Source organism: Bos grunniens, chromosome 11 (genome assembly GCF_055505025.1).
Source record: "Bos grunniens cultivar Pamir isolate PY7600 chromosome 11, Bosgru_T2T1.0, whole genome shotgun sequence".
Classification (NCBI taxonomy): Eukaryota; Metazoa; Chordata; class Mammalia; order Artiodactyla; family Bovidae; genus Bos; species Bos grunniens.
Window position 1 is genome coordinate 13003729 of NC_141175.1, and position 12260 is coordinate 13015988.

At 39.5% G+C, this 12260-nt stretch overlaps 1 protein-coding gene across 27 annotated transcripts in view; it reads left to right on the plus strand.

The window, feature by feature from the left end:
- Positions 1-12260, plus strand: part of DENND1A (DENN domain containing 1A) — a 533371-nt gene that overhangs the window by 259554 nt on the left and 261557 nt on the right. For all 27 annotated transcript variants that reach the window (XM_086325286.1, XM_086325292.1, XM_086325282.1 and 24 more), the window contains one exon: positions 7710-7790. In XM_086325286.1, the coding sequence (XP_086181412.1) occupies positions 7710-7790 (81 nt within the window). The remainder of the gene's footprint in view (positions 1-7709; positions 7791-12260) is intronic.

Here is a 12260-nt window from a genome sequence, read left to right on the forward strand (position 1 = left end):
TTCCCTTGCAGCTCAGCTGGTAAAGAACCGGCCTGCAATATGGGAGACCTGGGTTCGATCCCTGGGTTGGGAAGATCTCCTGGAGAAGGGAACGGCTACCCACTCCAGTATTCTGACCTGGAGAATTCCATGGACTGTATAGTCCATGGGGTCGGAAAGCAGACACGACCGAGTGACTGTCACACTTGCATAGGAAAAAAAAGAGCTGTGAAAAAAAAAACACATGGAGGCTAAACAATATGCTACTAAATAACCAACGGATCACTGAAGAAATCAAAGAGGAAATTTTTTAAAAGACTTAGAAACAAATGGTAATGAAAACACCACCCAAAACCTATGGGATGCAGCAAAAGAGGGAAGTGTATAGCAGTACAGTTCCACCAAAACAAAAAAACAAGAAAAATCTTGAACAACCTAAGGTTACACTTAAAGCAGCTGGAGAAAGAACAACAAAAAGCCCTCAAAGTTAATAGAAGGAAAGAAATCATAAAGATCAGAGCAGAAATAAATGAAATGGAAAAGAAGAAAACGGTAGCAACAGTGAAACTAAACACTGTTTCTTTGAGAAGATAAATAAAATGAATAAACCTTTAGCCAGAATCATCAAGAATAAAAGGCAAAGGACTCAAATCAGTAAAACTAGATATGAAAAAGAAATTACAATTGAACTGTAGAAATACAAAGGATCGTAAGAGACTACTACAAGCAACTATATGCCAATAAAATGGACTACCTGGAAGAAAGGGACAAACCTTCCAAGACTAAATCAGGAAGAAATAGAAAATATGAGTAGTCTAATCATGAAATTGAAACGGATTAAAAATCTTCCAACAAACAGAAGTCCAGGACCTGATGGCTGATAGGTAAATCCTATCAAACATTTAGAGAAGAGCTAATAACTTCTCTAACTCTTCCAGAAAATTACAGAAGGAGGGACACTCCCAAGCTTACTCTACAAGGCCACCATCAATCACCCTGATACCAAAACCAGACAAAGATATCACAAAGAAAATTATAGGTCAATATCACCAAGAAACATAGATGCAAAAATCCTCCACAAAATATTAGCAAACCACCAATGCACCATGATCAAGTGGAATTTATCCCAGAGATGCAAGAATTCTTCAATACACGCAGATCAGTTAAGTGATACACCATAATAACAGACTGAAAATAAAAACCATATGACCATCTCAATAGATGCAGAAAAAACTTTTTACAAAATTCAACACACGTTTATGATAAAAACTCTCCAGAAAGAGGGCATAAAGGGAATGTACCTTAAAGGCCATATAAGACAAACCCACAGCAACCATCATTCTCATTGGGGAAAAGCTGAAAGCATTTCTTCTTAAGATCAGGAACAAGACAAGGATATCCACTCTCATCACTCTTACTAAAAACAGTTTTGGAAGTCCTACCATGGCAATCAGAGAAGAAAAAGTAATCTTAAAAAGGAACCCAACTGGAAAAGAAGTAGTAAAACTGTCACTGTTTGCAGATGACATGGTACTATACGTAGAGAATCCTAAAGATGCCACCAGAAAACTACTAGAGCTAATCAATTAATTTGGTAAAGATGCAGGATACAAAATTAATACACAGAAATCTCTTGCATTCCTATACACTGACAAGATCAGAAAGAGAAATTAAGGTGACAACCCCATTTACCATTGCAACAAAAAGAATAAAATACCTAGGAATAAACCTACCTAAGGAGGCAAAAGACCATACTTAGAAAACTTAAGACACTGATGAAAGAAATCAAAGATGACACAAATGAAGAGATATACCATGTTCTTGGATTGGAAGCCTCAATATTATGAAAAAGACTCTTCTACCCAAAGCAATCTATAGATTCAGTGCAATCCCTATCAAATGACCAGTGGCATTTTCCACAAAATAAGAACAACATTTTTTACAATTTGTACGGAAACAAAAGAGACTCCAAATAGCCAAAACAATCTTGAGAAAGGAAAATGGAGCTGGCGGAATCAGGCTCCCTGACTTCAGACCTTACTTCAAAGCTACAGTAATCAAGGCAGCATGATTCTGGAACAAAAGCAGAATTATAGATCAATGGAGCAGGATAGAAAGCTCAGAGGTAAACCCACACTCCTGTAGTCACCTAGTCTATGACATTGGGACAAGAATATACAGGGGGTAAAAGACAGTATTTCGAATAAGTGGTGCTGGGAAAACTGGACAGCTGCATGTTAAAGAATGTGTTAGAACACTGCCTAACACCATACGCAAAAATAAACTCAAAATGGATTAAAGACCTAAATATAATGCTGGACACTCAGAGGAAAACATAGGGCACTCTTAGGCACTCTTTGACATAAATCACAGCAAGATCTTTTTTTGACCCACCTCCTGCTGCTGCTAAGTCACTTCAGTCGTGTCTGACTCTGTGTGACCCCATAGATGGCAGCCCACCAGGCTCCCCCGTCCCTGGAATTCTCCAGGCAAGAACACTGGAGTGGGTTGCCATTTCCTTCTCCAATGCGTGAAAGTGAAGTCGCTCAGTCATGTCCGACTCTTCGCGACCCCATGGACTGCAGCCTACCAGGCTCCTCCATCCGTGGGATTTTCCAAGTAACCTCCTAGAATAATGTAAATGAAAATAAAAATAAACAAATGGGACCTAATTAAACTTAAAAGCTTTTGCACAGCAAAGTAAATCATAAACAAGATGAAAAGGCCACCCTCAGAATGGGGGGAAATGTTTGCAAATAAAGCAGCTGATAAGGGATTTATCTTCAAAATATACAGTTTATGCAGCTAAGTATTAAAAAACCAAACAACCCAATAGAAAAAAAATAGGCTGAAGACCTAAATAGACATTTCTCCAAAGAAGACATTAAGATGGCCAACAAACGCATGAAAAGATGCTCAGCATCACCAATTATTAGAGAAATGAATGCCAGTCAAATCAAATGAATGCCAATGAGGTATCACCTCATACTGGTCAGAATAACCATCTTCTGAAAATCTACAGGGATTTCCCTGATGGTCCAGTGGCTAAGACTCCTTGTTCCCAGTGCAGGGGACCTCGGTTTGATCCCTGGTCAGGGAACTAGATCCTGCTTGCTGCAACTAAGACCCAGTACAGCTGAATAAATGAATTTTTTTTTTAATCTATAAGCAATAGATGCTGGAGAGGTTGTGGAGAAAAGGAAATTCTCCTATACTGTTTTTGGGAACGTGAATTGGTATGGCCACCATGGAGAGCAGTATGTGCACAGTCGAGTTCAACTCTTTGCGGCCCCATGGACTGTGGCCCACCAGGTGCTTCTGGAATTTTCCAGGCAAGAATACTGGAGCGGGTTGCCATTTCCTGCTCCAGGGGATAGTCCTGACCCAGGGATTGAACCTACGCCTCTTGCAGCTTCTGCATTGGCAGGTAGATTCTTTACCACTAGTGCCACCTGGGAAACCCATGAGAACAGTATGGAGTTTCATTAAAATACTAAAAATAGAACTACCATATGACCCAGCAATTCCGTTCTTGGGCATATACCCAGAGGAAGCTATACTTGAAAAAGATACATGCACCCCAGTGTTCATTGCAGCACTGTTTACAATAGCCAGGACATGGAAACAACCCAAATGTCCATCAGCAGAGGTATAGACGAAGATGCCATTCATGTATACAGTGGAATATTGCTCAGCCACAAAAAGGAGTGAAATTGTGTCATTTGCAGAGATGTGAATGGATCTAGAGACTTATTTCATACAAAGTGAAATAAGTCAGAAAGAAAAACAAATGTGTAATATTGCTTATATGTTAAATCTAGAAAATGGTACAGATGAACTTATTTGTAAAGCAGAAATAGACACACAGTTGTAGAGAACAAACATGGATACCAATGCAGGGAAGGGAGGGTGAGATGAATTGGGTGATTGGGATTGATAAATATACACTACTATGCAAAAGGTAGATAACTAATGAGAACCTACTGTATAGCACAGGGAACTATCCTCAGTGCTCTGTGTGATGACCTAAACAGGAAGGAAAATAAAAAAATAGGGGATATATGTATACATATAACGGATTCATTTGCTAACTAACACAACACTGTAAAGCAACTATACTCCAATAAAAATTAATTTAAAAATACAAATAAAAAGCTTTGTATACTATTTTCCAGAAGTAAATAAATAAAGCTGAGCCAGAAGAATAATTGGTTAAAGACATAGAGTGAAATTGCAGTTCAAAATTTGCTAATCATGTGGGTCATAGAGATCTCACTGAATAAAGTTCTTTTTTTTTTTTTTTTCTTGCTTTGTGGAAATTATTTCTCTTCTCTACTCTGCAGTCCTGCTTCCTTATTTAATTGTTCATGATGTTAGAGTCACTACTTTGTTTCAAGCAGTAATAAAGCAAAAAATTATAAGAAATTAAAATCTAAAAAAATGATGTAAAAATGCCAGAAAGACACAAAAGTGAGTTTGAAGGAGCAAAGGATTTTCACTGGTCATATCTGGGACAATTTGAGCATCAGAACAAATAATGATACAAAAGGATTATAACCCCTTAAATAAAACAGAAGACCATGTGTGCATACTAATATAAATAAGTAAATAGATAAATTAAAAGGGGAATGTGATATTTACACAAAGTCAGTTCAGTTTAGTTCAGTTGCTCAGTCGTGTCCCGACTCTTTGCAACCCCATGAACCGCAGCACGCCATGCCTCTCTGTCTATCACCAACTCCTGGAGTTTACCCAAACTCACGTCCATCGAGTCGGTGATGCCATCCAGCCATCTCATCCTCTGTCGTCCCCTTCTCCTCCTGCCCCCAATCCTTTCCAGCATCAGGGTCTTTTCCAATGAGTCAACTCTTCATATGAGGTGGCCAAAGTATTGGAGTTTCAGCTTCAGCATCAGTCCTTCCAATGAACACCCAAGACTGATCTCCTTTAGAATGGACTGGTTGGATCTCCTTGCAGTCCAAAGGACTCTCAAAAGTCTTCTCCAACACCATAGTTCAAAAGCATTAATTCTTCAGCGCTCAGCTTTCTTCACAGTCCCACTCTCACATCCATACATGACCACTGGAAAAACCATAGCCTTGACTAGACAGACCTTTGTTGGTAAAGAAATGTCTCTGCTTTTTAATATGCTATCTAGGTTGGTCATAACTTTCCTTCCAAGGAGTAAGCATCTTTTAATTTCATGGCTGCAGTCACCATCTACAGTGATTTTGGAGCCCCCAAAAATAAAGTCTGACACTGTTTCCCCTGTTTCCCCATCTATTTCCCATGAAGTGATGGGACCAGATGCCATGATCTTCATTTTCTGAATGTTGAGCTTTAAGCCAACTTTTTCACTCTCCTTTTTCACTTTCATGATGGTGTGATCACTCACCTAGAGCCAGACATCCTGGAATGTGAAGTCAAGTGGGCCTTAGAAAGCATCACTACAAACAAAGCTAGTGGAGGTGATGGAACTCCAGTTGAGCTATTTCAAATCCTGGAAGATGACGCTGTAAAAGTGCTGTACTCAACATGCCAGCAAATTTGGAAAACTCAGCAGTGGCCACAGGACTGGAAAAGGTCAGTTTTCATTCCAATCCCAAAGAAAGGCAATGCCAAAGAATGCTCAAACTACCGCACAATTGCACTCATCTCACACGCTAGTAAAGTAATGCTCAAAATTCTCCAAGCCAGGCTTCAGCAATATGTGAACTGTGAACTTCCAGATGTTCAAGCTGGTTTTAGAAAAGGCAGAGGAACCAGAGATCAAATTGCCAACATCTGCTGGATCATCGAAAAACCAAGAGAGTTCCAGAAAAACATCTATTTCTGCTTTACTGACTATGCCAAAGCCTTTGACCGTGTGGATCACTATAAACTGGAAAATTCTGAAAGAGATGGGAATACCAGACCACCTGACCTGTCTCTTGAGAAACCTGTATGCAGGTCAGTTAGAACTGGACATGGAACGACAGACTGGTTCCAAATAGGAAAAGGAATACGTCAATGCTGTATATTGTCACCCTGCTTATTTAACTTATATGCATAGTACATCATGAGAAACTCTGGGCTGGAAGAAGCACAAGCTGGAATCAAGATTGCCGGGAGAAATATCGATATCCTCAGATATGCAGGTGACCCCACCCTTATGGTGGAAAGTGAAGAGAAACTAAAAAGCTATTGATTTACATAAAGTATTGCTTCACAAAATGCTTACTCAACACAGAGGGAGAATGATTGATCTTACAGTAGAGACATCAGATGAATTAATCAAATGATTAAAGTGAGCGTCAGCAGAAATGGGATGAATTGAAATCTGAATCAGTAGAAAACATCAGACAAGTGAGCATTATTCTACAAAGTGATTGGTTTCACTGTCAAGTTCTTACAAATGTAGGAACTGTTCCTGACTGATAGAAACTAGGGTCATAGCAACTGAAGGCAGCACTTGTTCCTGAACTGGATTGTTTTGCTATCAAGGGCATTATTGGCATAATTGACAACATTTGGTAGGATCTGAGGATTAGATGATGATGATGTTTCAGTGTTAATTTCCTGATCGTGGTTATGTAGGAGAACATCCTTGGTGTTTATGGATGACAGGGCATAATACTGGTAATCCACCCTCAAATGGAAAATAAAGGGTTTTGTTGTTGTTGTTGTTTTTGTAATGTCCTAAAATTCTTCTGTAAGTTTGAGATTGTTTCAAAGCAAAATTAAACTTGTGTGCCTGCACATGTTCATTTCTACCCTCTGAGAAATTTGAGTAAGTTATGAATTCAGATTGAAAACATGATTTTAATCTGGACTTATCCTCTTTTCCCTCTCCTTTAAATTCACTAACAAAGACAGTTGTGAACAGCAGAGAGGGCTCTGGGTTTGAACACAGAAAACCTGTGGTTAGCTTCTGGCTGTGCAGTTCCCAGCTGGCTGATTTGAGTCAAGTTGCTTTACCCTTCGGAGCCTTAGTTTTCAGTCTGTAAAGTGAGGTAGTTGTGAGGCTGAAAACAGCTACCAAATGGGTACAAATGTAAGCTTATTACTATTTTATCAGCACAGAGAATTCCACAGGGTGGGAGAAATAGCTTTTGGATGATTCTGTAAGCAGTGTTCTTTTGAGCATTTTAAAGGTGAATCTGTTTTCAATCGAATAATTTGTACTGCTTTATGTTTCATCCTGTGGCTCGATTTCTCTAATTAAAATGCACAGCCACCAGCCTCTATTGCGTGCTGTTGTAGTAGTTCATTTTTAACTTTCCATAATTGGAGGCTGCTGTGTGTATCTGGTGAACACTCAATAAAATTAATTGAGAGTAATGATGATAAAGACAAGATCTATAGTGTCATCGTTATTTCTCCCTACCACCCCCGCCCTGTAAGCTGGGATTGTTTGCATTTAAAAGTTGTTGCTATGGAGTTGAGAGGATAGATTTGCTGAGAGCTTATGGTATATGATCCATAAAAGGCGGTCATGGTAGGTGTCTCACTGAGTAGAAAATGTCAAACTTGGTGTGGGAGGATCTATTTGGTTCTTTTATTGAGCCATAAGCACTGTCTTTTGTCCAACTCTACTTGAATATCAAACCTATTTCTGTTGTGGGGCCAGCACCTCCCCAGCCCCCTCAGTCATGAGGGCCCATAGTTCACTGTGTGCCCAGACCTCCCTGCAGGTCTCTGACTAAGGGCTCAGTCTTGCCTTTGTTACTTAAGCCTTTTATTTCTTTCAGGAGAGTCAGTGGAATGAGCTTCTTGAAACTCTGTACAAACTTCCTATCCCTGACCCAGGAGTGTCTGTTCATCTCAGTGTGGTAAGTGGGGGTAGAATATTAGCAATCACTGAGAAACCATTCCATTGTTAACAATAAGAAAGAGCCAAATGAGATTGTCTTTTTGTCATATGTACCTTCCCCACCCCCAAATACTTAGAGATCTCAAGACAGGCCAGGGAGTTGTATTTCTTTCTTTCTCTATGATTTCATGAGAGAGGGCTCCCAAATGCCCCCATGCTCCTCTCTTCCTGTCTATCATTCCATCACTAGCATCTCCTGATGGCAGGTGTTGGGCTTGGAATGGGACAGCCAACCCTTGCCTCCTCAACCCCTGTCCTGGGGCTCCCTGCCTCATGCTTCGCCTCCTCCACCCGGTGACCCCACACAACCCTGCTGTGTCTGTGCCTTTGCTGAAGCCCATCCTGCTTCCCCAAACCTTCAATACCACCTTTCCCCTGTTTACCAGGGTAACCCATACTCATCCTTCAGAACTCAACTCAAATTTTTATTCCAGCAAAATCCTCCCCTCACACCCCCGAAGGCTTAGGTAAGGTTTTCTTTTTTTGTCCCAAGCATCTTGTACACTTTGCAGTACTTAGTCACAACACTTTGGAACAACCTGTTTTCCTATCTCCCCCACTGGACTGCACACCCTCTCTTGAGGACGAGAATGGAGACTGCCTAGCACAGTTCCTGGCCAGATTGTTTCCTTGAACTCTCTTACATACATGCTATGTGGTCTGGGTAGAAAAGCTTTTGAATTATAAACTGGGAGATTTCAATCCCCAAGTCATAGTTTTGCCAATGACCTGAGTGATCTTAATCAAAACCTTTAACCTCATGGGCCTCGATTTCCTCATCTATCAGATAAGGTGTTGGATAAGAAGGGTTTTTTTTTTTTTTTCATATTTTAGTTACTGTAATTCTCTGGGTCAAATGCTAGTCATGACCTTCTTCAGAATTCTCAGATGGACACTCTTTGGCCAGCTATTGATTATCCAGGGGCTGTTTTCCCCAATGTTGTAGGGTCTGAATGTTCTAAAAAGTTTTGTCTTTCATCTTCACCAGAAGCAGGTACAGTGTTGATAGTCAATGGTAATTATCTCAGTATTTGCCCTCTTAAAGAAAATGAACATGGAAAGGTTTTTTATGATGATCACATTAAAAGCAGTATTACTGCCAATAACTAATAATACATCTACTATATACCAAGTTCCTAATTTATGCCAAGTATATATCTCTAATGTTTAAAACAACTCTAAAAATAGATATTGGCATTCTTATGTCATAGTTAAGACTTAGAGAGGAAAAGATACTTGCCCATCCAAGGTCGTATGGTTAATCAGTGAGATTGGGGCTTTTAAACCCAAGCCTATGTTTTTTTCCACTAGGCCATGAATGTTGAAAGAAAGGAAGGAAAGAAGGAATTGGTAGAGGCTTTTGCTTATTGCAGTGGAGCAGAGGAGGGAAAGAAGCCTTTTCCAAGAAATATTGTGTAAGGAAGAATGTCTGAAAAAGATGAAGAAATGAGCTTTAAACCTGCCCTACTCCCTGCTGCAGAGCTGAGCAGCCTTGCCTTTGTCTCTGTCCCTTTTCCTAAGCAGCTTGATCTCCCTGCTTCAGTCTGTAATGACATCCGACAGGTAGCTGGGGAGTAGCCGGGCTGGGTCACCAGCTGCTGGGGAGGAAGGGCCTTATCCTTCCCCTGAGTGGCTGCCAGGCCTCAAGGACAAGCCATTGCCGGGGCAGGAAGAACTGTTGGAAGGTGCAGCTGTTTCATGCCAGTGGTTTCTAGGAATGTTTCTGACCTCCTCTGGTCCCAGCATTTCATGGGCGATGGAGCAAGACAGAATCTCAAAGGACAGCCTGGGGACTACTTGGTTTGGGGATTGCATAGGCTCACTATTTACAATCTGTTGCATTTGTAAAGGCAGATATTTTCTTTTTTTCCTGTTCACAAGGAATTCCTCTCTGTGTGTTTCATTTCTGAAAAGTTAGTCTCATCTAGATTATAAAGCCTGAAAAGATGATAAAATGACAGTCTTGGACTTTTTGTCTTTAGTCACAAGAGTGTTTCTGTGTGTCTGCTGTAGGTGATTGAGAAAAATCGGAATACAAACCTACAGTTGAGAATAGTGATAATAATTTTCTATTAAAATACCATTGATGGAATGCTAGACACTTAACATACAAAACATTTATTCTTCAGAACAGTTGTTCTGAACAGTTCCCATTTACAGGTTAAAAAAAAAATAGCTTCTGAGCTATTAATTGGAATTGCCTACGATCACATAACTATTAAGTGGCTGACTCTGCAGTTCCAGTCCTTTCTCCCTCACTGTGCTAATCCTTATTCAGTGACTTCATCACCATGTAGACTGCCGTTACTGAACAGTTCCTGGGACTGCCTTCTAGCCATTTGGTATAAAATTTGGTATCTTATGGCATCGAATTTAACCTTGTATTTTACTTTTACTATTTTAATCTTTGTTCTTGAGTTGACTTAATTAGTTTCCCATAACGAATATGCTACATGATCTCTACTACAATACTTTTATTTTATTTTATTTTATTTATTTATTTTTTTGCCTTTTATTGCCATACCTCATTTTACTGTGCTTTGCTTTAGTGAGCTTTATAGATACATGTTTGTTTGTTTTTTTTTTTCCTTGTTAATTTTCTGTTTAGTTGATCTATCCATAAGTGTGAGTGGGGTATTAAAGTCTCCCACTATTATTGTGTTATTGTTAATTTCTCCTTTCATACTTGTTAGCATTTGTCTTACATACTGCGGTGCTCCCATGTTGGGTGGATATATATTTATAATTGTTATGTCTTCTTCTTGGATTGATCCTTTGATCATTATGTAGTGACCTTCTTTGTCTCTTTTCACAGCCTTTGTTTTAAAGTCTAATTTATCTGATATGAGTATTGTGACTCCTGCTTTCTTTTGGTCCCAATTTGCATGGAAAATCTTTTTCCAGCCCTTCACTTTCAGTCTGTATGTGTCCCCTGTTTTGAGGTGGGTCTCTTGTAGACAACATATGTAGGGGTCTTGTTTTTGTATCCATTCAGCCAGTCTTTGTCTTTTGGTTGGGGCATTCAACCCATTTACGTTTAAGGTAATTACTAATAAGTATGATCCCGTTGCCATTTACTTTATTGTTTTGGGTTCGAGTTTATACACCATTTTTGTGTTTCCTGTCTAGAGAATATCCTTTAGTATTTGTTGGAGAGCTGGTTTGGTTTTTTTTTTTAATTGAAGGATAATTTCTTTATTGTGTTGGTTTTTACCAAATATCAACATGAATCAGACATAGGTTTACCTATGTCCCCTCTATTGTAATCCTTAATATATAATGTTTTGGCACAAAGACACAGATTTTGGAATAATGCACTACAAAGGGTGTTTTCTTAAGTTATCTTTTAATATTTGTTGCTTTTTACTTTTTAGTTTATTTAATTCAAATAGCTTTAGCTATAATTTGCTCATAAAAAGCACAGGTATAACAGTGTGTTATCATGGAAAGAACAAAGCTCTGGTTATGCAAACCTGGTTTCAATCCTAGTTCTGTCACCAACTAGCTATATGACCTTAAGTCACTTTACTTCTCTAAGCCTTAATTTACCCATTTGTAATATGGAGATAATTTCTTAAATTTTCCTGTGGAAATTAGAGATACTGTTTATAAAGTATCTGGTGGTACTTTATACTTGGAAGGTAAAGCCTTCCATGTAGCAGATGTTCGTAAATATCTGCCGAATATTAGAAAAATAGCTTATAATGTTATTGTTGGCCTTTTTGTTATTGGAAGCCTTTCATTTTAGGAAGCCTGTGCAACTCATTTTTCCAGAGACTTACTTATTTTGTAGTTATCCAAGAATGGGGGGTGGGAGCTTCCTGAAATGTCACTTGGGGGTCTAGGTTTGAACTTAGGCCATGGCTAAGCTGACATTCTCTGTATGTGACCTTTCCTGGCCTTTGCACAATCCCTTCTTTAATTGGCCAGCACCAAGCTCTTTCCATTCCTGCTTGCCATTGTTCTCTGCGTCTTTAGGAGCACAGAGGAGGTGTCATCAGTTCATCCTATTTTCATTTAACTCAGAGACACATGCTTGTTACATGCATGGAGATGTCTCCTTAAAAGTTCTCTGAACAGGTCAGGGTTTCAACTCCACTGATTCAGCTCCCTTCACTGGAATTTGCACTGGAAGTCAGGAGGCTTACTTGGAGAGCACGCGTAGTTGAGAGACATTCTCCACTGTTAGCCGTCTACAGTGTCTCAGTGCCGCAGTCCCTCGGCTGGAGCTATCCTTACCATCCCTTGGGCCTTTGGGACAGATTTGGCCCACAGTTTATAGATGAGTATAATCTCAGATGCTGAAATTAAATTGCAGGTTTGGTTGGTAAAGACCATTCATGAGTAAACCTAGTGATATTTGGTCCCTGGAGTCCACATGCCTCAGTGAACAATAAATTATGAAGTCTGCAGCTTTCATGTGTTCAGT